At 38.7% G+C, this 23997-nt stretch overlaps 2 protein-coding genes across 3 annotated transcripts in view; one reads left to right on the top strand and one right to left on the bottom strand.

Moving 5' to 3' along the window:
* Nucleotides 1-21623, top strand: part of slc35f3b (solute carrier family 35 member F3b) — a 77418-nt gene extending 55795 nt beyond the window's left edge. For both annotated transcript variants that reach the window (XM_084390845.1, XM_084390846.1), the window contains 6 exons: nt 5336-5678; nt 9942-10161; nt 11342-11467; nt 17255-17447; nt 17575-17664; nt 18238-21623. In XM_084390845.1, the coding sequence (XP_084246971.1) occupies nt 5336-5678; nt 9942-10161; nt 11342-11467; nt 17255-17447; nt 17575-17664; nt 18238-18476 (1211 nt within the window). In that variant the 3' untranslated portion in view covers nt 18477-21623. The remainder of the gene's footprint in view (nt 1-5335; nt 5679-9941; nt 10162-11341; nt 11468-17254; nt 17448-17574; nt 17665-18237) is intronic.
* Nucleotides 21616-23735, bottom strand: LOC311279391 (5-hydroxytryptamine receptor 1D). Its single transcript, XM_084390847.1, has one exon. The coding sequence runs from the start codon at nt 23249-23251 to the stop codon at nt 21947-21949; it is 1305 nt and encodes a 434-aa protein (XP_084246973.1). The 5' UTR covers nt 23252-23735; the 3' UTR covers nt 21616-21946.
* Between the last annotated feature and the right edge of the window lie 262 nt (nt 23736-23997).

Here is a 23997-nt window from a genome sequence, read left to right as displayed (position 1 = left end):
TGATTGAGCTCCCAGTGTCATTCACTTGAAATGGAAGCTTTCAGCTATGCCATGTTTCTGAAAAATTATAGAAAAGTAGTATCATCTACTGTTAAGAGACCAATAGATTTATCTTAGATATTATGTAATGTATCACAGTTTCCAAAAATATTAAGCAGCATAACCGTTTTCAACATTGATAATAAGAACAAATGTTTCTTAAGCAGCAAATCAGCATAATTAGATCATGTGACTCTGAAGGATCATGTGACACTGAAGACTGGCGTAATGACTGATTTTGATCAAATAAATGTAGCTTTGGTGTGCATACAGCCCTGTTTTCACCTGGTATTAAGAAGACTTCATTTGTTTCCGTCAATCCGGTATCAAGTGGATGATGCTAAATACAGGTGTAAACGGGTCTGGTTGTCTAGTTGTGATCCGATCGCCCAAAACGCATCAATACCAGCTTTAAACGGGGCCTTGAGTGTTCTTTCAAAATCATTAAAGGGTAAGTTCACCCAAAAATGAAAATTCTGTTAGTAATTACTCACCCTCATGTTGTTCCAACCCCGTAAGATCTTCATTCATCTTCGGAACACAAATTAAGATATTTTTGATGAAATCTGAGAGCTGGCTCACTCCTCCATAGACTTCTAGGTGACCGAAACTTGCTGGCCCAGAAAATGTATTAAAGAGATGTATTGTACATCACACGCATCACACACATGACCAGCGTCGGCCAATAGTGAGCCTACGTGGTGATGTGTAACAGACGCGCTGCGCAAAAACACTATGTAATCTAACTCGAGGCCCAGAGAGAAGGAAATGAATAGTGGAATAAAGTCTTTATTTTTGTTGTTTTTGCGCGCAAAAAGTATTCTCGTCGCTTGATATACTTAAGATTGAGCCACTGTAGTCACTTGGACTATATTAACAATCTCTTTAATAACTTTTCTGGGCCAGCAAGTTTCGGTCACCTAGAAGTCTATGGAGGAGTGAGCCAGCTCTCAGATTTCATCAAAAATATCTTAATTTGTGTTCCGAAGATGAACGAAGGTCTTGCGGCGTTGGAACAACCTGAGTGTGAGTAATTACTGACAGAATTTTCATTTTTGGGTGAACTAACCCTTTAACATGAGATACAGTATTTGGTGCAGTATGCTTGTTGTATACTGCACATATTGGAATCTAGTTAGTATGTTTGTTAGTATGCTATTCTGAACAATGTATCTGAGTGTTTACTTTCTTGTGAATAGCCTTGCAAATTAAAAATCATCTATCATTACCTTGTTAAGTATGTTATTGTGTTTCATAGAGTAACCAGATGCTTCAGCACTGAGGATGCACCTTTTTCTCTTTATGGATAAACAGATTGAATCCTCCACCAGACTCAGGGAGAGTGATTACTCCACTCGTTTATTCTGCGCGTGAATAGATGAAGGGCTATTAAGAGCCATTAAGAGCGTTTATGAATTGATGGTGGGCTTGAGATGTACTTATCTGATCTGAACAATAGCACTGCAGTTCTTGAGAGACTTCAGACAGATTCCATTCAGAGTTCCTGTTTTATAAAATATTCTTGGTTTTCAAGCATTTCCCCTTGACACTTTAAGCACAGTAAGCTGTGCTTTTGATTGCTTCTTCGATATTTCAGGGAACGCTGGTGAGAATGTGATGTTTCATTTATTTGTTGAGAGACATTTTTTGGAAGTCTATGGATTAGACATCTTTCATGTCATTTCAGGGATTTTTAAAATGTCTGGAAACCCATGTAATACTGAAATGCTTGACAAAAATGGTGTCAGAAAGAATACTTTGATTCAGCAAGGATGCATCAGATTGATCAAAAGTGCAGTAAAGACATTTACAAGTTGCAAAAGATTTCGAATTAATGCTGTTCTTTCAAACTTTTTATTCATCAAAGAATGCTGAAATTTCCACAAAAACTGCTACGAACTGCCACTAGATCCATTTTTGTGGTTCAGTATTTTTGTCACAGTGCGCTGATGCAGAGATGATATCAAAGCAGGATCTATTTGCAACATTTATGGTTTATTCACATAAAATTTAACCAATTAAACAGAAGGTGCATTCCATTGTGGACTGTGAATTGTTTCACCATCTTAAGTGAGATTCCAATCCGAAGGGAGCGAACATGTTCAGTTCGAAGGGCACTGCGAACGGCATAGGGAATCAGGGAATATCGATACACACCTTCACAGGAAGTGGAGAAGAAAAATCACCCAACTGTCAATGAGAACCACATCACCAGTCAGAACTAAAGATGGAGCAGAGCCGTTAAAAGTGTTTTTAAATGGCTCTTTAGTTTACCTATGCATTTGAGCATTCATAAATGTTATTATTATTATACAAACTAGAGTATTTATGAATGGCTATGGCGATGAATTTAACATTTGCATATTCTATTGTATGAATAGGTATGACAAAGTAAAAGTGGCAAGACACAGCTGAGGCTCTGTCATTTTTTATTTGACTTCATATACCTCAGGAGTGTTTATTATGTGGGAAAGAAAGCGCACAAGATGAGACCACTACAATTCAATTATTAAGACCATAGATTAGGAACACATATGCACATGGTTAACCAAATCAGAATTTATTTTCATATGGCATGACAGTTAAAGTACAGCTTCAAATCTGTTAATAATAGTCAATTGATAGCTGCAATAGTCATACAATTTTATAATTAAAGGCACACTATGCAAGATTTGTACCTTAATATAACAGCTTCGAAATCATTTCGATGGTAAACTAACTCGTAGTAGGGCAAATCATCCCGATAGCAAAGCGGGGGGGAGGGACGTCGCTGGCAAAACCAGCAATGCAAGTTTGAGAGTGGTGCCCTGCCAAATCTCGCGAGAATCACGACTTGCTTTACGGCACGACGTCACATACATCAACAACATATGAAGCAGCCTCTATGGAAGACACTAGCACGCATTTCAGACGTGAATCGTGGCAGAGTCGACGAAGAAAGCGTCGGAAGAGTGCAGAGACGGCTCTGCGTGAGTGGTATTTACGACAGTAACGTTAAATACAAGTACTCCACAGCAACACTAGGGGTCGCTGTTTGAGAAAAACGGAAACTGCATAGTGTGCCTTTAACATATATGATTTGATTATATTTATTAAAAAAGACCAACATAATGTGTGTTTTGTGTATGTATTTTAAATCTGAATGTACAGTAAATGACAATATTCATGTTATATCATAATCTGTATGACCCCATCATTGCCTTTCTTTGATGACGTTGCAGGGCGTTCCAAATGAGCGATTATTGTCAGCGAAGTCCACTTCAACGGATATCCCATGCTCAGGGAGTAGGGAGCAGTGAACACTGCGTAGGGACCCTGTAAATCGGAACACACCTAGAACAAAACCAAATCAAAGAAACAAGCAACAGGTGTTCAACTAATCAATCAATGAAAAACCATGGAAACAGACAAGGAAATTACAGGCAGGTCAAACAAGAAAAACCAAAACTAAAATACTGATAAACTAAACATAACACATAGGAATAAATTACATTTTAAAATATATTTAAATTAGTGCTGGGCAATGATTCATCGCGATTCATCGCATCCAAAATAAAAGTTTGAGTTTACATGATATATGTTTGTGTACAGTGTATAATTATTTTGTATATATAAATACACACACATGCATGTATATGTATGTATGTGTTATTTATAGATAAAATATTTATATTTATACATAATTATGTATACATTTATACAGTATATACATGCAAATATTTCTTAAATGTATACATTCATATGTGTGTATTTAAATATACAAAATAATTACACATAGTACACACACATATATTATGATAACACTAACTTGTTTATGTTGGATGTTGCCCAGCACTTATTTAAATAGAAACTGTTTTATTGTAATTATATTTAATTGGAATTTGAGAATGTTTTTATAAAAAAAATATATATATATATACACTCACCTAAAGGATTATTAGGAACACCATACTAATACTGTGTTTGACCCCCTTTCGCCTTCAGAACTGCCTTAATTCTACGTGGCATTGATTCAACAAGGTGCTGAAAGCATTCTTAAGAAATGTTGGCCCATATTGATAGGATAGCATCTTGCAGTTGATGGAGATTTGTGGGATGCACATCCAGGGCACGAAGCTCCCGTTCCACCACATCCCAAAGATGCTCTATTGGGTTGAGATCTGGTGACTGTGGGGGCCATTTTAGTACAGTGAACTCATTGTCATGTTCAAGAAACCAATTTAAAATGATTCGAGCTTTGTGACATGGTGCATTATCCTGCTGGAAGTAGCCATCAGAGGATGGGTACATGTGCAAATTGTAGCCTCTTTTTCCTATTTGTAGTGGAGATGAGTGGTACCCGGTGGGGTCTTCTGCTGTTGTAGCCCATCCGCCTCAAGGTTGTGCGTGTTGTGGCTTCACAAATGCTTTGCTGCATACCTCGGTTGTAACGAGTGGTTATTTCAGTCAAAGTTGCTCTTCTATCAGCTTGAATCAGTCGGCCCATTCTCCTCTGACCTCTAGCATCAACAAGGCATTTTCGCCCACAGGACTGCCGCATACTAGATGTTTTTCCCTTTTCACACCATTCTTTGTAAACCCTAGAAATGGTTGTGCGTGAAAATCCCAGTAACTGAGCAGATTGTGAAATACTCAGACCGGCCCGTCTGGCACCAACAACCATGCCACGCTCAAAATTGCTTAAATCACCTTTCTTTCCCATTCTGACATTCAGTTTGGAGTTCAGGAGATTGTCTTGACCAGGACCACACCCCTAAATGCATTGAAGCAACTGCCATGTGATTGGTTGATTAGATAATTGCATTAATGAGAAATTGAACAGGTGTTCCTAATAATCCTTTAGGTGAGTGTATATAAAGATAAAAATATTACTTTTTTTAGTCTTTCCATCTTTTGAAGAGTTCTGAAAGGAAAACTTGCAATTTTTTTTATTCTCTGAATATGATTAATGCATTTTCATAAGATGAACCAAATGAAAAACACATCACGAGAGCCAAAAATTTGGAGAAATCTCTTTTTGTATGATTCTGTGGTAAATGGGATAATTACAAAAATAGCAAGTGCAGCTGAAAAACTGCATAAAAACTGCATCCAGATAACCTCATTTGTTCTACATCACTGAAAACGTCACATTTCACTGCATAGATTGTAGTAATACTGCAACCCTGCAGTTCATATATGGGGGGGGGAGTATTTTTACAGTGATTTAATTGTCTGTTTGCACCAAACCATAATAAAAAAATGAAAATAAATGGTCTCATAAATCAGCAGCTGATGTAATTTTGTTTGCTTGCAGGGGAGGAGCGTCCGAGGGAGACCGTCATGGGCACCGCCGATGGACAGGCGATGGTGGGCGGAGCAGGGGCGGAGTCAGGGACGGGGAAGCAGAGATTAAGCTGCTGCGTGCGAGTGACGGCCGTCCAGGTGCGAAAAGCAATATGGGGCGTTGCCATGGTGATGTGCGTGTGCTCGTCATGGGCAGGCTCCACACAGCTGGCCAAGCTGACCTTCAGGCAGTACGACGCACCCTTCACTCTCACATGGTTCGCCACCACATGGAACTGCCTCTTCTTTCCTCTGTATTACGTTGGCCACCTGTGCAAGAGCCCTGAAAGACAGACACCAAAACAGAGGTTCAGGTAAAAATCTGGACCCGTGAGATTGTGTTTATCCAGTAATGCATTCTGGGATTGCCTTTTCAGGGGGAAAATGCATGCAGCTTACTACTGCAGTTTCTGCAGCTGAGCGAATAGCAGAGCAGGGGTTTGCGTTTGCCTGGAGAATCTGTTTAGTGAAATCCCTTTTTGTGACCCTAATCTCTGTTGAGGGGGACACTTAGGAAATTCTGTGCCGTAATTCACAGACGGGTTGTCCTCTCCAGGTTTGTCTTTTGATCTTGTATGTGCTGAATACTAAGCAGACTCATTGCTTATTTAAACAGAGTCATTAAAGGAAAGTATCTTCCGCTCTGTCTAGGAAGAGTGTTTGGAAAGTGAAATACACTGTAGATTCTGGTGAAATGCTTCTTTTATTTAATAATTTTAACAAAAGTTTTTGTGTTAAATGAGGAAAAGCCAAATCAATTTGTCATACAGGGCAAAACAATATTAGCAGCACTGCAGTGCAGGATTTGAAGACTCAAGAGCCAGCAGTGAAGTACAAAGGCTTTGTAAAAATGGAGGGGAAAAAGGCAGAAAGACATTTTTTGGTTAATATGAAGTGCCTTTATTTACAGCGGGGGAAATAAGTATTGAACACATCATCATTTTTCTCAGTAAATATATTTCCAAAGGTGCTATTGACATGAAATGTTCACCAGATGTTGGTAACAACCCAAGTAAGCCATACATACAAAGAAACAAACAAAAATAAGTTCAGAAATTAAGTTATGTGTAATAATGTGAAATGACACAGGGAAAAAGTATTGAGCACATGAAGAAAGGGAGGCGCAAAAAGGCATGGAAAGCCAAGACAACTGCTGAAAACTTACAGTAATTAAAAAGACAATAATTTCACCATAAATTTGCCTTGACTAGTGCTCCTCGCAAGATTTCTGATAGAGGAGTGAAAAGAATAATCAGAAGAGTTGTCCAAGAGCCAACACCAAGTTGTATGGTGTTTTTAGGGTAATGTGCACTGCCATTTCTCCTCCAAACATGGTGTGTATTATGGCATCCAAACAGTTCAAATTTGCTCTCATGTGACCACACTATATTCTCCCAGTATTTCACTGGCTTTTCCAAATGTTGTGCAGCAAACTTTAAATGAGCTTCAACATGCTTTTTTTTCAGTAATGGAGTCTTGCGTGGTGAGCGTGCATACAGGCCATGGCGGTGGAGTGCATTACTTACTGTTTTCTTTGAGACAACAGTACCTGCTATCTGCAGGTCTTTTTGAAGCTCTCCACAAGTGGTCCTTGGCACTTGGACAACTCTTCTGATTATTCTTTTCACTCCTCTATCAGAAATCTTGCGAGGAGCACTGGTCAAGGCAAATTTATGGTGAAATTATTGTCTTTCCACTTCCGTATTATGGCCCCAAAAGTGCTCACTGGACCATTCAGAAGCTTAGAATGGCGCCTATAACCAATGCCATCATTATGTTTTGCAACAATAGGTTGCGAAGGTCTTGAGACAGCTCTTTGCTTTTACCCATCATGAGATGTGTCTTGTGTGACACCTTGGCAATGAGACCTTTTTGTAGGCCATCATTTGGGACTGAACCAGCTGTTATTAATTTCCACTGACAGGGGGCTGGATTGCTTTTTAATTACTGTAAGTTTTCAGCAGTTGTCTTGGCTTTCCATGCCTTTTTGCGCCTCCCTTTCTTCATGTGTTCAATACTTTTTCCCTGTGTCATTTCACATTATTACACATAACTTAATTTCTGAACTTATTTTTGTTTGTTTCTTTGTATGTATGGCTTACTTGGGTTGTTACCAACATCCGGTGAAGATTTCATGTCAATAGCACCTTTGGAAATATATTTACTGAGAAAAATTATGACTTGTTCAATACTTATTTCCCCCGCTGTATAGTAATGCATTACTTGAAAGATGGGGTATAGCCAACTTCATTTATCCAAAGCCTAATGTTATTAGAAATAGTAGAAGCTTCTGGTTTTTGACATCTAGCCCAGATACCTGTTTAAAATCTTAGAGAATAGAAAATAAAGATTCCTACTATAGACATATTCATGTTTTTTCTATTTCTGTGGGTCATTTAATATGTTGACCTTAAAAAAGTGATGTCAACCAGCCATGACTTGGGAAACACTTTACAAAAACTTGGACCCTGGAAAATGTCAAGCTTTAAATTGAAAATGGACCATATTCATGCACAATGTGACTTAAAGTATACGTTTATGGAACAACATCTTTTTTTTTTCAGAATAACAGTGCTACTAAATACGCCATACCCACAACTTTCCTCTAAAATCAGAGGTAGATGACAGTTGCTGAAGCCTGTAAATGTAATAGAGACAATGAAGAAGTTTTTCTAGAACATACAAGACCATACCATACAATAAAAGAAAAAACTTGAGGATAAACAAACACAATTCCTTTGCAGTCCTCAATGTAATTAAAAAGGACGGAGACGTGCATAGGTGAAAAGGCAATATTCCCAACACCATTACACAATAAATTCCATTTAACAAATATTGAATGCCATACAGCCAGATTGAGCAGTTAATTAATTAAATGCAAAACAATCACTTTTTTAGAACTTCTCACAATTTTATACATTTCAAAGACTCTTAAATGAAGAGATTATTTTTATTTCCCCATTAAAAACATGGGGTAGTCATACAAAAATAGTGTCCGACATAAAAATATGCAAATAGTTACTTCCCTTGAGGAACAATTAAATATATCCAAAATCCAATGACAAAAGCCAAAGACAGACCAAACCAAATTAATTCATCTTAAACCAAGACAAATCTCAATATTACCCACACTGTAAAAAATGTCTAACCCTCCCAAATCAAAAAATTTCAAGTGACCGATAACATCTACATTTTTCAATTGGGAGGGTTAGAATTTTTTTACAGTGCATGATGTTTACATAAACTAAATTAATAGACACTTTAATCACTGAAATTACTGAAAAGAGATGTGAATGACCTGCGTGACCTTTCCTGAATGAAATGGTTTAGTCCAATTTCCTGATGGAGAGGTGGACTTCTCAATTTGCCTGATTGTACATGGAAGCGCTACAGTCACTCTCATACTATATGTCACATAAAGACAGCAATTCATGACAAGCATAAATTATCTTTTACACGCTGGGACCAGCATGGGATGCTGGTGTGCTACGTTGTCTTTTGTTTGCTGATATGATCCCAGAAAGACCACAACAAAACTTGTGTATGTTACATATCACATTTCTTAGTGTGTGGTCGTAGTTAAAGACCAAGACAATTAATTGTAATTAATTATTTAATAAATGAACATTTTTGCTGGTTACATGTTTACACAGTAAAATCCCCAGTGTTAAACAAACAGTGCTCAGTTTTCATATAGCCCCAATCTGAAGCAATGTGTAGTTAGTGAAATTAAGTAGATTCTCTCTACAAGTGCTGATTGAGCATTAGTGACGATACCTGCAGTTAACAAGCAGAATCACCAAAGATAAGGAACAAGAACAGAAAAAAGAGAAGAGATGAGCAGAAATACAACCACAACTGACTCACAGCCACACAGCCTTAGATGAAATCAACTGTAAATAGAATCAGTATCTCACCAGAGAATAATTAAACAACTCCAAAAACAGAATTACCATATTCACTTATTACAAATTTACAGTTCAAAAGAACACAAGTACAGTTTTGGCTTAATTTTTTTCATAGTACAAAGGTTGTTGAAGTCAACTGTTATGGTGATTAGTGTTGCCTTTAGTTGGGCCCTTGGTCATTGACTTTGGTTGAATTAATTATCTTTCAGCAGTTGTTGAAAGTGCATGCTATCACTGTTTTCAACAATATGTCATGCTCCTGACTGCACTGAACCAGCTTCACCTGCTCCGTTTTGCTTGAGAACAGCATGACTATGCTAGTCCACCAGTTAGACCAGCACTATTCCAGCACTAACCACACTGGAATCCATACTGGTTTATGCTGGACTTTTCAGCAGGGAAGGGCTGAGCAATTTACTGTCAGTTGTAATTAGAGTCCATTATCTAACATGGAAGTGAACTGAGGACAACTCTAAGCGTAATGGCCAAATATATATGGTAGCTCTGTGTGTATCTGTTCATCAGATCACGTCACACAGACACATTCAACATTTCAATGAGGGAATTTAGCTTTAAAAGTTTGTTTCCAGTTGGTCTAACTATCTGTTGGGTGTTTTGTGTGACTTGAATTTCAATTCATGTTTTATGTTTGTGTATGTGATATTTCAGAGAGTGCTGTCGGTTCTTCGGGGACGACGGACTAACAGCGAAGGTGTTCTTCACTAAAGTGGCCCCTTTCGGCTTGCTGTGGATTCTGACAAACTACCTGTACCTTCAGGCTCTGAGAAAGATCAACAGCACCGATGTATCTGCCCTTTTCTGCTGTAACAAAGCCTTCGTCTTTCTCCTGTCCTGGATCGTGCTGCGGGATCGCTTCATGGGCGTCAGGGTGAGTGGGTGGACGGATAGTTTGATAGATGGAAGAAATTTTAGATATCGATTTGACATGCACTTTTCATGATGCTTGATCGCAATTTTTGCTAAGAGTTTAATAGATAGACGGACAGACAAATATATATAGATGTCACAGCAACCTTTTGGTTGTGGATTGATGAATCGTATTCTAGTCCCTTCTGCTAATCCCATGAGTCAGCAATTCCATCATAGTACAATACTTTTGCTTTCACAATCACCTTTTCCTGTCTTCTTCCTTTGTGCTCCTTTCTTCTTTTTCTCAGATCAAAGAAACCAAAGTGCTGTTTAACATTTTCTTTGTCTCTCTGTGTTCCTGTTGCTCTCTCTCTTTCTCTCTCTCTCTCTTACACACACACACACACACACACACACACAAGCACCGCAGTGCTGGGCAGATTTTGGTGAGTCAGGGTTTTTGGATGTCCCTGGCGCAGTACTAGTTAAGTTCCCATCTAGAGGACATTAGATGATAGAGAGACAATGAGCTCACGTTAGTAAGTGTGTTTGGTTTGTGATCCAGTTCAGATATGTGATGTGCTGCTCTCACAGTAGAAATGACCCACAATCTTTTCAGAGTATAGGATGCGAATGTAGTAATTAAAAGTGAATAAAAGGGGGGGAAATCATTTAGAATCTCCTGGGAAAATGGGTGAGACGTGAGTAAAGATTTGGAAAAAGAATGTTCCATGTCAAGTTAAACAACTCAATAATAAAAAATAAAAAATGTATTGTCCTAAAATAGTCTTAATTGTCTTGTTTCTTGCTTGGAATTTTATGGTGAAATATGTCCTGGACATGTTCTTGGCATGTTTCATGAGGTGTGTTTCTCCTGATAAGATGATGGTGATATGAATATGGCAACATCCATGAGAATGCAAAACCACGATCTTTCAAATAAGGGCAACAGAACAGAGATAGTTGAACCAGAACAAAAAGCTGTTCAGGAGGGTCTTTGGGTGGGAGTAATCAATCTTTCTGACACCCTCATAATGTTTCTGTACTGCACTCAATTCGGCTACGCTCTGGAAACATTTTTTCACTTGGACACACTTGAATACAATATATAATACAACATATAATACATGTTGTAGACTACAGACAGTCTTTTTGATGTAACACATTGCGATGTGACCTTTATTTTGTTCTTTTACAAGATTGTTGCTGCCATTCTGGCCATCGCTGGAATAGTGATGCTGACCTACGCTGATGGCTTCCACAGTCACTCTGTTATTGGCATAACATTTGTAGTGGCCTCTGCATCTGCCTCTGCCCTCTATAAGGTAACCCTACTTCAACAGTCAACACTTTTGTTATTGCTCATTGAGAGTATTTTAACACCAATTCATCAAATGTGTTTCAGTTAAATTGGTATTTGGTTCTGTGTCATTGAAACGGTACTCATCAATAACTGCACCTCTTTACATAGTCATGGAGTGATGTCTTGGGAGTGCTTTGCTTTCTGTAATTAACCTTATTTGTCTTGATTGATTTTGTGAAGTACTTTCTTGCGGTCATCTGAAAAGGACAAATCAATAAGTGAACTGGACAGAAAGATCAGTTGGCTATCCACAACATTACAACCTTGTTGTCTTTCCTGCAGACATTTGAAAGATGACATTGTTATTTAGAACTATTAAAACGAACACTGAATCAGAAGTAGTGTATTTAATTTATATACATACGCACTTTATGTACACCTGTTCAACTGCTCGTTAATGCAAATATCTAATCAGACAATCACTAGACACGGTCAAGACGATTCGCTAAAGTTCAAACTGAGCATCAGAATGGGGTAGAAAGGGGATTTAATTGTCACTTTGACATGGTTGTTGGTGCCAGACAAGCTGGTCTGAGCATTTTAGAAACTGCTGATCTAATGGGATTTTCAGCCATAACCAAAGAATGATCGGAAAAAGAGAAAATATCCAGTGAGTGGCAGTTCTGTGGGCGAAAAACGAACAGCACATTGAACCATGAAACAGATGGGCTACAGCAGCAGAAGACACACTGAGCGCCACTCCTGTCAGCTATAAGAACAGGAAACTGAGGCAATAAGTCGCACAGACTCAAAGAAGATTGGAAAAACGTTGCCTGGTCTGATGAGTCTCGATTTCTGATGCAACATTCAGATGTTAGGTTCAGAATTTGGGATAAACAACATGAAAGCATGGATCCATCCTGCCTTGTATCAACGGTTCATGCTGTTGGTGTAATGATGTGGGTGATTTTTGAGCCCAATTTTGAGCATTTTGGGCCCAATTGACCGTTCGCAAAGACCCGCCCCCTTTAGTTACTGTCCGACAAGCCATTCTGCTCTCATCACTCCACACATCATGTTCTCACGCAGTGAAAAGTACACCACAGAGCTAAAGAGGACACTGACGACAAGTTGAGAGACAAGACAGAGCAGGTTACTTTTGATATGAAACAAATTTCAAATTTTTACATTTTTTAAAGACATTTAAACAATAAATACCGTTTTGTGGCTTATGTGTCGTGACAGATCGCTGTAGTGCCTCAGTTTAAGCGGCTTATGAACCAATCATCTCTTTCTAGCAGTTAATTTACAGCATCAAATAAACATGAATGAACATCAGGTGAACAATTTTTCAAGTTCAAGTCCACCAACGTTAATCTACTAACTCTTCTGCTTTGTCGGACAAAACGGCGGATTCTGCGTTATGATTGGTTAAATCATCTGTCAATTAAACTCCCGGCGAAGGGTGAATTGAGCATCGTTTAAACACCACAGTCTATGTATTGTTGCTGACCATGTCCATCCCTTCAAGACCACAGTGTACCCATCTTCTGATGACTAATTCCAGCAGGATAATGTAACGTGTCACAAAGTTCTCTTTTTCAGACCATTCTCTGTGAACCCTAGAGATGGTTGTGGATGAAAATCCCAGTAGATCAGCAGTTTCTGAAATACTCAGACCAGCCCCAATGACACCATGACACCTGCAAACTTCAAAGTCACTTAAATTAGTTTAAATTCTTTATTCTGATGTAAATATAATCCAGCAAACCCCTTCCCCCAATAAACTGTGTTAGAGTTCTGTGAACTACCCCTGAACTGCAACCAACATTCAGGCAGAGCCAGGCCTTTGGTCACCATGGCAAAAAAATCCATTTACGACCAAAAGGAATGTGGAAAGAGATAACTCTCACTCCATTTCCCAATTAACTCTCACTCCATTATGCCCATAAAAAGAACTCATCCCCTTTCATTCATAGCCATAGGAAACCTTCTATGAATGAGCACGCATATCTCCAGGACATTGGGTCTCATCCACTGTACGCACACTTTTTTATGAACAAATAATTATTCAGTAATAACTTTCGTTCTAAAATGTATTCAAAATTATGATTATGAATAAATATAGGAACAACTGAAACTACCCGTATACTAAAATTACAATTACTTGCTGGCCTTATAAACATGTTAAGATGAAATTTAAACATGGATATAGATCTTAAATAGGCTAATACATTACATACAGTGTAATATTGTATTTTTCACTCTTTGTTATATTGCAGCCATTTGCTAAAATCATTTAAGTTCACAGAATTGTTGACATTTTTGCACATTTATTAAAAAAGAAAAACTGAAATATCACATAGTCCTAAGTATTCAGACCCTTTGCTCAGTATTTAGTAGAAGCACCCTTTTGATCTAATACAGCCATGAGTCTTTTTCACACCTGGATTTGGGTATCCTCTGCCATTCCTCCTTGCAGATCCTCTCCAGTTCTGTCAGGTTGGATGGTAAACGTTGGTGGACAGCCATTTTCTGGTCTCTCCAGAGATGCTCAATTGGGTTTAAGTCAGGGTTCTGGCTGGGCCATTCAAGAACAGTCACAGAGTTGTTGTGAAGCCACTCCTTCGTTATTTTAGCTGTGTACTTAGGGTCATTGTCTTGTTGGAAGGTGAACCTTCGGCCCAGTCTGAGGTCCAGAGCACTCTGGAGAAGGTTTTCGTCCAGGATATCCCTGTACTTGGCCGCATTCATCTTTCCCTCGATTGCAACCAGTCGCCCTGTCCCTGCAGCTGAAAAACACCCCCACAGCATGATGCTGCCACCACCATGCTTCACTGTTGAGACTGTATTGGACAGGTGATGAGCAGTGCCTGGTTTTCTCCACACATACCGCTTAGAATTAAGGCCAAAAAGTTCTATCTTGGTCTCATCAGACCAGAGAATCTTATTTATCACCATCTTGGAGTCCTTCAGGTGTGCTTTCATGTGTCTTGCACGGAGGAGAGGCTTCCGTCGGGCCACTCTGCCATAAAGCCCCGACTGGTGGATGGCTGCAGTGATGGTTGACTTACTACAACTTTCTCCCATCTCCCGACTGCATCTCTGGAGCTCAGCCACAGTGATCTTTGGGTTCTTCTTTACCTCTCTCACCAAGGCTCTTCTCCCCCGATAGCTCAGTTTGGCCGGACGGCCAGCTCTAGGAAGGGTTCTGGTCGTCCCAAACGTCTTCCATTTAAGGATTATGGAGGCCACTATGCTCTTAGGAACCTTAAGTGCAGCAGAATTTTTTTTGTAACCATGGCCAGATCTGTGCCTTGCCACAATTCTGTCTCTGAGCTCTTCAGGCAGTTCCTTTGACCTCATGATTCTCATTTGCTCTGACATGCACTGTGAGCTGTAAGGTCTTATATAGACAGGTGTGTGGCTTTCCTAATCAAGTCCAATCAGTATAATCAAACACAGCTGGACTCAAATGAAGGTGTAGAACCATCTCAAGGATGATCAGAAGAAATGGACAGCACCTGAGTTAAATATATGAGTGTCACAGCAAAGGGTCTGAATACTTAGGACCATGTGATATTTCAGTTTTTCTTTTTTAATAAATGTGCAAAAATGTCAACAATTCTGTGTTTTTCTGTCAATGTGGGGTGCTGTGTGTACAATAATGAGGAAAAAAAATGAACTTAAATGATTTTAGCAAATGGCTGCAATATAACAAAGAGTGAAAAATTTAAGGGGGTCTGAATATTTTCCGTACCCACTGTATATAAATATATATATATAAATGAATGTGTGCTAATATATAAATGAATGTGTGCAGTGCCGTAAAGCAATTCGTTACATCGCAAGACCTGATATCATGCGATACTTCCTGACGCGACCCGCCGGCCCAAAGTTGCGAGGGTGGTTTTTCCGCTCAAAGGTGCTAGGGGAAGCGTGACAGCCACCATTCAACCTGAAAAAAGTCATATAACCATTCCAATGACTGCGAAGCTATTCAGTTAAGGTAAATTAAGCTAAAAAAAAAAACTGCATAGTTCCCCTTTAAATGTGTTTTAATAAAATGTGACAAATTACCTTACATGCGATGAACTCTGCTGCCCTCTTGTGTAAGATTTTTATAGCCACCAAATTGACACATATTTTCATATATCTTACTCGTAAAAAACACTAGATATTGTTCGAATACATGTTTGCTTCTAAAATAAAATAACTGCTTTAATTTGTCATTGCACTAACGTAAAAAAGTCTGTGAAATATTTATTGTCAGGTGATGAATAAACTTGATGAAAAATGTTATCAATTTAATATTTCATCTTTAGAGAGTGTCATGTTTGCCGAGAGTGACGAAAGAAAAGGGTGTGCAGAATGCCCTCATATGGACATGGCTTGGGTGTGTTTTATGTAAATTACTTACCTCAGGCACGCGGTCGCTCATTTAGAATACTACGACTTCATCAACAAGGTTAAGAACATGTACATACGCACGTGTTGTAAATTTGGCGGAACGTTTAGGCTACATGAGAAGTTTAAATATGCGTATAAATACGAATAGTGTGCGCAATTATTAGTGAATAAGACCCATTTTGTGTAGGATTATTACTTGTATGGTCGTCATCTTGGAATTATAAGATTCTTTGTCAATTTTACTATTCTTATTCTGTGACAACTTGTTTATATTATGTGAAAAAGCTTTTTTTTTTTTAAGTTGTGTACATTTTGGGAGGTTTTTTTAGAAACAAAAAGGGTTTATCAACAAAGGAGTATGGAATGCAAAAACTTTGAAGCTCAATATTTCAAAACTGCTCAGAATGTAGATAGAACCTTATAATTCCAAGGTGGCATTGTTTATTTTGTATTGTATACCGTTTTATGCATGCTTTATGATAGAACCCTTTTTATATACCCTTTTTGGTATCTACGAATTAGCATTTTGATGATCTAAATGATCATGTATATTATATGATGATACATATGCAACATATTAATATTACAAGAATCTTTAATAGTTTCTGCATCAACACCCGATCCAGTTACATATGCAAAATACTATGCTTGAAGACAAAAAGTCGTAAATGTTCCCTTCTAAAGCTTAAGTTACCATTGGCTTACTGACCACCCTGGAGGAGTGAACTCCATAGAAGTTAAAGTGCACCTGCACACGGTTCTTCTCCTCTCCTTCTCTCTCGTCTTCTCCTGGTTACTGTCCATGTGGAATGCCAAGGGATCTTTGTCCCGGAGTTGGCACAACCACGTCAACAGGGCCTCAAGTATTGTCATACCTCGACAACAACTGAGACAGGCTAACATCGCAAGTTCATCATAATTTCTTCATTCAACATGGAGAAAATCAATTGCAACTTCAGCACCATCTAAACCCCTGAACCATCAAGACTTTCTCCCGAGACTGCATATCCGGACACTCGTTCAGCGGCAAAGGCATTGCAAGTACTGTACAATTAACTACCTAAACAGAGGTTTATTATACGCTTAACAAGGTGCTTTGAAATAAGAAACTGATGGTTCTGTTCAGATGGTTAAATTACTCTTTCATTCCCCTGTTCTGTTTCCGGACGGAGCCCATGTCTCCATGCCTAAATGCATTGAGTTGCTGCTGTGTGATTGGCTGATTAAATATTTGAGTTAATCAGTTGATCAGGTATACCTAATAAAGTGGCTGGTGAATGTATTACAGCTAAAATAAAACAAGTATAATGTGAATAGCATTGAATGATCATTGAAATGAACGAACCAATTAACCGAAACAAACTTATCTGAGCTGGTCTTTTTGTTTATGTTTTCTCAGGTGCTTTTCAAGCTTGTCTTGGGCAGTGCCAAATTTGGAGAGGCGGCTCTGTTTCTAACCATTGTCGGCGGTGCAAACTTTATCTTTATGAGCTTTGTACCAGTTATACTGTACTTCACACATGTTGAGTACTTCACATCCATAGCTGGTCTTCCCTGGGCCTACATGTGTGGAGTGGCTGGACTCTTACTAGGTAAATAACTGACAGAAAAAAGTATATTATTATAAGTAGAGTATTGTTTATGTAATGTGCAACAATTAGAATAACTGTCTTAAGAGATATATAACATATAACTGGTCTTCATTTTCTTCTTCTACAGCATTTAATATGCTGGTGAATTTTGGCATTGCCATTACATACCCTAAGCTGATTTCACTCGGCATTGTACTGAGTGTCCCTGTCAATGCAAGTGAGTTCATTTTCATCAAAGTAAACTTTTTTAAATATAAAAACAAACTTGTTTATAGAAAACCTATATTTTGTGCCACTGACTGATTTAAAGGGATATATACAATCACACTCTTAGTTCATTGTATATCTGTTTTTAAAGGTTTTTGTAAAACTGTTTTTGAACCCTGTCCCACTGAGGCTAGCAAAGTGGCAGAACCTGATTTCACCAAGTGCAACATGTTCCTGGATCAACATCTTTGTTGATCCTGGAACAACAGTCCAATCAGATTTGAGGGACAAGTTTACAGTATGTCAAGTTTAGGAGAGTTAGGTGCTTCTACATCAATGTTATTCACCGTGCATTTCCTTCTGATTTTAGGCATAGCTTACGGGTAGGGTTAGGTTTAGGGGTAGGGATATGGTTTGGACTAAATTTTTGGACCAGAATGTTGTTCCAGGATCAACAAAATATGTTGACCCAGGAATCTGTCTAACTCGGCAAAATCAGTACATTCAGCAAAGTGGGCAGTCATTGCAACTTCATAGACATTTTGCCGTGGTGGCTCTAAAGTGTGTGTTGTTGGTGTTGCAGTGGTGGACCTGTACACCTGTGATATCCACTTCAATACAGTGCGACTCATCGCCGTGTTGATCATCTGTCTGGGCTTCCTAATGCTGCTGTTACCGGAGGACTGGGATCAGTGTTTAATTGAGCTCAGCACCAAACTCAGAAAGCGGGAACAGCCTGTTGAACCGGCTGAGACCGGAACCAGCTCAGGACTCAACTGGACCCGACGGGCCAGGACCTCCATGTCCACGTTTCCTCACTGACACGCACAAACCTTCTCCCGTTCTTATTCCAGTGACTGGATAATGCTGGGAAGGGCATTCATTCCCTAATATTCCTCAGTCAACGAGACTCCGTAGGCCATCATTTACCCTCATGCACATTATAACAGACGATTTCCTAAAGCCAAACCTTTTTTTAAACTTTTTTTTGCGCATCTTACAACTGTAAGTGTATTGGAACAATGACTTGGGTCTTGGAACTCAAGAGCAGGGGTCTCAAACGACTTACCTACGGGGCAAATTTGGGCTATCAAGTGTCAAGTTTATCCTTAAATCGAGCCCACAAATCCATTTAGAGACTTTAATTTTTATATTTTAAATAAAACCTTTACTATTTACATATTTTATTTCAATTAATAATGTTTCATTTTTATTTTATATATTGTTGTAATTTAATGTATATTATATATTGCAATTTAATTTTATACATTTCTTATTATCCACATGGCTTTTACAGGCCTAAAACTTGAATGTAAAAGAACAGCTGCAGCCCATTTAATAAAAGCAAGCAAACACTGCACGGCACAGAAAATAAGTCAAAGTCAGAAAAGTTTGAGTTACATGCATCTACATCAAACTAGATTCAAACAGGAGCGGTTTACACAGGGAACAGTCTTGTTGTGGCAATAAGTCTTCAGTGGATAGAAGTTTCTATTTTTGATGCACTACAGCTACTCCAGCCACTTTATTTGCCTGTCTGATATATATAAAAAATATTTTGAATATCATATGTAGATTGATAGCTTTGTAGTCTTTTTTTATATCGAAATATTTCTGATTGTTATGTCACAGCTAGCTTGTGATTTTTCTTACACTGCTAATTGCAGAAAAGAACATTTAAGTAGTTTAGAATACAAGTCAAAGCATTATTGCTCCACTAAACATGCAGAGCATTATGCTAGGAAAGATGTATGGCTCTGTCCATGCCTCATTAACTCTATGTAGTTCAACTGTATGGTCGTAAAACAGGCCCAAATGGAGGATTTTACCAGGCCCAAATGGAGGATTTTACCAGGCTAGTGGTAGTTTGAGACCTCTGCTCAAGAGACCCATGAACCAATATCTCCACAATAAAGAGTTCCTGCAGATCTTCAGATGGTTACACTCTTTTTGGAGCTCAGACTGACTGGCACGAATCACTACCAGTGCCCATTAGAACATGTGCCAAACATTGACGTAGACATTAAGAACTGCAACATATGCTGTCTTCTAATACAACAAAGTTCTACCTAGCAACAGTTGCATCCGAGGGACTCCCCTTCCCAAACTGTGAATGAAGGTGTTTTTGAACTCATGTTGGTTAACGGCGATTTGGAGGGTCTAGGAGAAAGAGCGAAACAGGAATAGGATACCATGGTGCTGAGGGTTTGCTGGGATGCTGGAAGACTCCTTGTACAAACAAAGGTCTACCGTCCTATGGGTGCATCTGAGGTCTAAAGGGATTTCCTTTCCTAAACTGTGAATGAAGATTTTTAGGGGGTTAACTACAGCATCCAGACTGTTTATACTGAAGCTATACTTTGATTCCATCACATTTTTTTCAGAGTCACATGCTAACCACTGTGAGGACACTTCAGGGGCAGTATTGGCGAACCGAATAGGCAATCTTCAGCAAGATGTGTTACCGTTAAAGGGTGGCATGTGCATCCAGTGAATGTATGACCATTTCTGAAAAGTGCACCTACACTATGTGCTTTGAAAAAGGTGGTGACTGGAACTGATAACCACCTTTAAATACACTGAAAACATCCTGCACTTCATAAGACTCCAGTCACTTTTTTTTTTTAAACAATGCATTGCATTTTTGTTTGTTTTTTATCTTATGGACTGTTCCATTGGATGGAAATTAGTTCTACAGGAAAACGCATGCAGAAAACGCCAATAAATGCTACATGATGGCTTCACTGCCTTTTCTTTGATTTGCAATAGGATCTCATCAGCACTGTCTCCCATTGTCATTGTTATGATGGCAATAAATATAATATTGTATTCCTCTGGAATTATTGCTAGACATTATTGTAAACCTTTGTAAGGAATGATTTTTACACTGAAATGCATTACGATCACATTTGAGGAAAATGACAAGAAAACAAATAAATCATCCATTTAATAGATCCGCTTTGTCTGTTTTCACATGTACCATGTAAATCTATATTTTCTCTGTTTGTTTTGTTTCTAAACAAACCAATCCTATAGACTGATGAATATCTAACAGGCTTATGCTGAGAATGAATGGATGAATTTTTTTAACATGCCCAATTTCACAGAGACCATCTTAGTGGGTTTCAGTAATTATCCATCAATTGAATTTGTGGAATGTTTTAATAAATAGAATATACCTTGTGTCAAAATTTGATTAGATAAAAGCTGCCAGTTATGTTCATTCGTTTAATATTTTGTCATTTTCTGCGCAGAATTTGATGCAACAGCGAAGACAAAGATTATACATAGTTTAAAGACCATGATGCAATTTTATTTTTGTACTAATCGATGTTCCAGTCCATGTGTTGTTTTATATTGCCAATCTGCCTTTTTGACCAGAGTGAAGATGGTAATGGTGAAATTGAGAGGAAAATAAGTCATCAACATAACTGGCAGTACAAATTAAAAATGCAGTTATTATATACCAGGCAGTAAACATTAAAATAGTTTCTTAAAAGAAAGTTAGAGTGAGGCTAATATAACAAAATTGTTTACTGACCTTGTTTGTGGAAAAATGGTATTTCATTTGTTCACTTAAATGTCACAAACACGTAACGCTGGTAAACCCCAGTAACTTTAACATGACAAGCCACAACCTACAGAAATTATGTCAGCAACGCATGACCTCGAGTTCATCCACATACAAAATAGGTCCACCTAGAAAAGTGAAGATTTAGACCAGTTAAAAGCTAAAATAAAAACAGTTTTGTACTGAATAATTCATGTAAGTGCTTTAACAGAAAATATGACCTTCACTTTTTCTGCTTTAAAGCCCTCTAAAACACTGGCCCGTGTTACAACCATAAGCAAACAAATAAATAATAAATAAAAACCTTTGCTTTAAATATTGAAAAATATATATTTTACAAATATATACGATAGCAGTCAAATGTTTGGAACAATTACGATCTCTTATGTCTCTTATGCTCACCAAGGCTGCATTTATTTGATTAAAAACACATATTATTCTTAAATATTAATATATATTTAAAATATAATTTATTCCTGTGGTGGCAAAGCTACATTTTCACAATAAATAATCAATACGTTTTTTTTTTTTTTTTTTTTTTGTAAAACTTTACATTTTCTTTACAACCTCATTATAGCAATATTATTATTTAAACTTTTTAATGCCTCATGGAACTTACATTTTATTGAACCCATAACATTCCATTGAAATAATCATCCACCCACAAAATACAAATAACATTCAGCTTTGTTTCCATTATGCAGGACTGTATGTGATGCACTCAGCAAATATGTTCCACTCTAACTGTGATCTGTCCATAAAAGAATGTGGCTTGTTTCTTTTTAGTAGCAGCAGAATAAGGGAGTCTGTTCCGCTCACGCTGTTTGGAGGGAACCTGCAGGTGGTCCACCGCCCTCGAACCCCGTCCGCCGCATTCATGACAAACAGGACGAGAACAAGTGGCCAGCGGAAGAACATTATTCAGTTGCTCCCTGAGGCTGTTAGGAAACTGAGAGCTGAGAGCAAAAACGGAAGAGTACGTCGACTCCTCGTCGTTTCTGGAGTGCGCCGTGGAACTGTGGTTCGATCTGTTAGTGGGGTCACTTTCACCTCCACCTGTAGATCTCTCAGCTCCTACTTTCTCCACAACGCATCCCAACCTGGCCAGGATCTTCCATCTCAAACTCTGGAAGGCACCTTGGAAGCGCTTGCTGAGGAGCGCATACAGCAACGGGTTGATATCTGAATTAAACAGCACCAGCCAATAGGAGAAAGTGACAGCAGACGGGGGAACAACGCTCCTGGGCCGGGACAGGGCGGTTTCGGTGGCCTGCACCAGAGCTACGCTGATGTAGGGCATCCAGCATAAGAAAAAAGCGGCGATGACCAGAAATAACCTCAGAACTCCATGATGCTGAGGTTGACTGGGATGTTGAGGGCTACTGGTATGGATTTGAGCCATGAAAGAGTGCAGACGTCCACCAGTTGGCTTGGAAGACATCTCAGATGGTGCATCTGGAGCAACTTCATCAGGAACATCCAACTGATCCGTCACAAACCTCCCACTCACGTAGTAAATCAGCCTGGATGGTGTGTAGGTGTCCATGAATGAGTGTTGGAGATTCAAGACAGATGTGGCTCTGTTACGCTGGAGATGTTCTTCCAAACTGTGGATCCTCCTAGCATGGTATCGTGCCACGCGGATAATCTTCACATAGCAGAACAGGATGACTATAGCCGGTAGAAGAAAAGATAAGGAGGCCATAATGACCGTGTAGCTTGGGCTGTTGGCCCAGTTCACGGCACAGCTGTACATGGGAGCCACGAAACTGATGTTGCTCCAGCCGAGGAGAGGAGGACAGCTGGTCAACATAGCTTGCAGCCAAATCCATATCACCACGGAACCGGTTCTCCATATCGTGCAGCGGGAACCGTACCGCAGGCAGTCCACGATGGAGAAGTAACGGTCCAGGGCAATAGCGGCGAGTGTTAAAACTGACGCGGTGCAGTAGACTGAGGATGTGTAGCCGACATACAGACATAGATCCTGGAAGATCAAGAGAGAGTTCAAAGTGAGCAAAAACATCTGTTAATGCACTCAAAATTAGGGATGCGCGATATATATGCCGATACCGATATGGTGGCGGATATGTTCATTTTTAAAGTTATTGTTATCGGCCTGATAAGAAAATTTGGACGATATATTAAAGACAATAAATAATGGATTATTTCCTTCAGCTCAGACACTATAGATGCGCACTGTTCACCATGATGGTTTTGAATTGCTTGAAATATGATTAGAATCACTTTAAAAAAAGGAAAATACAGTTAAGTGCAGCATGTGCAGCACAAGTCTGTCATATAGGCTACATAAAATTGCTTGGGACTTGACTTTTAATGGTGAGACTTTTGTTTTTGTGATCAGGCTCTCAAAAATAATATAAAAATTTGGATTTTAAAATATCAAAATATCGGTTATCGGCTTTCAAATAATAAGAAATATCGGTATTCGCCAAAATTTTCATATCAGTGCATCCCTACTCAGAATGTTATTTTGTAACTTTAACAACTTAAAGGTGATGTATGTCATTTTATCAATGTTAAAATAAACACTGGTTCTATGCAAAACATTGCTATGTTTGTTTCAGAATGTCAATCATCCTAGTAGTTTTCAAAAAGTACCGACTTAGGAACCAAGTTTTGAAATTTAAAATTGTGACGATACCAGCTCTATTATTTTGAGCGCTGTTGAACAGATTCTTAAACACCTCTGATTGGTCATTGTGCTGATGCGCTCAACATAAAGTCTGTGATTGGCCATTGTGTTGACAC

Source organism: Rutilus rutilus (genome assembly GCF_951802725.1).
Source record: "Rutilus rutilus genome assembly, chromosome: 20".
NCBI lineage: Eukaryota > Metazoa > Chordata > Actinopteri > Cypriniformes > Leuciscidae > Rutilus > Rutilus rutilus.
This window is presented reverse-complemented; position numbering and strand designations above follow the sequence as displayed.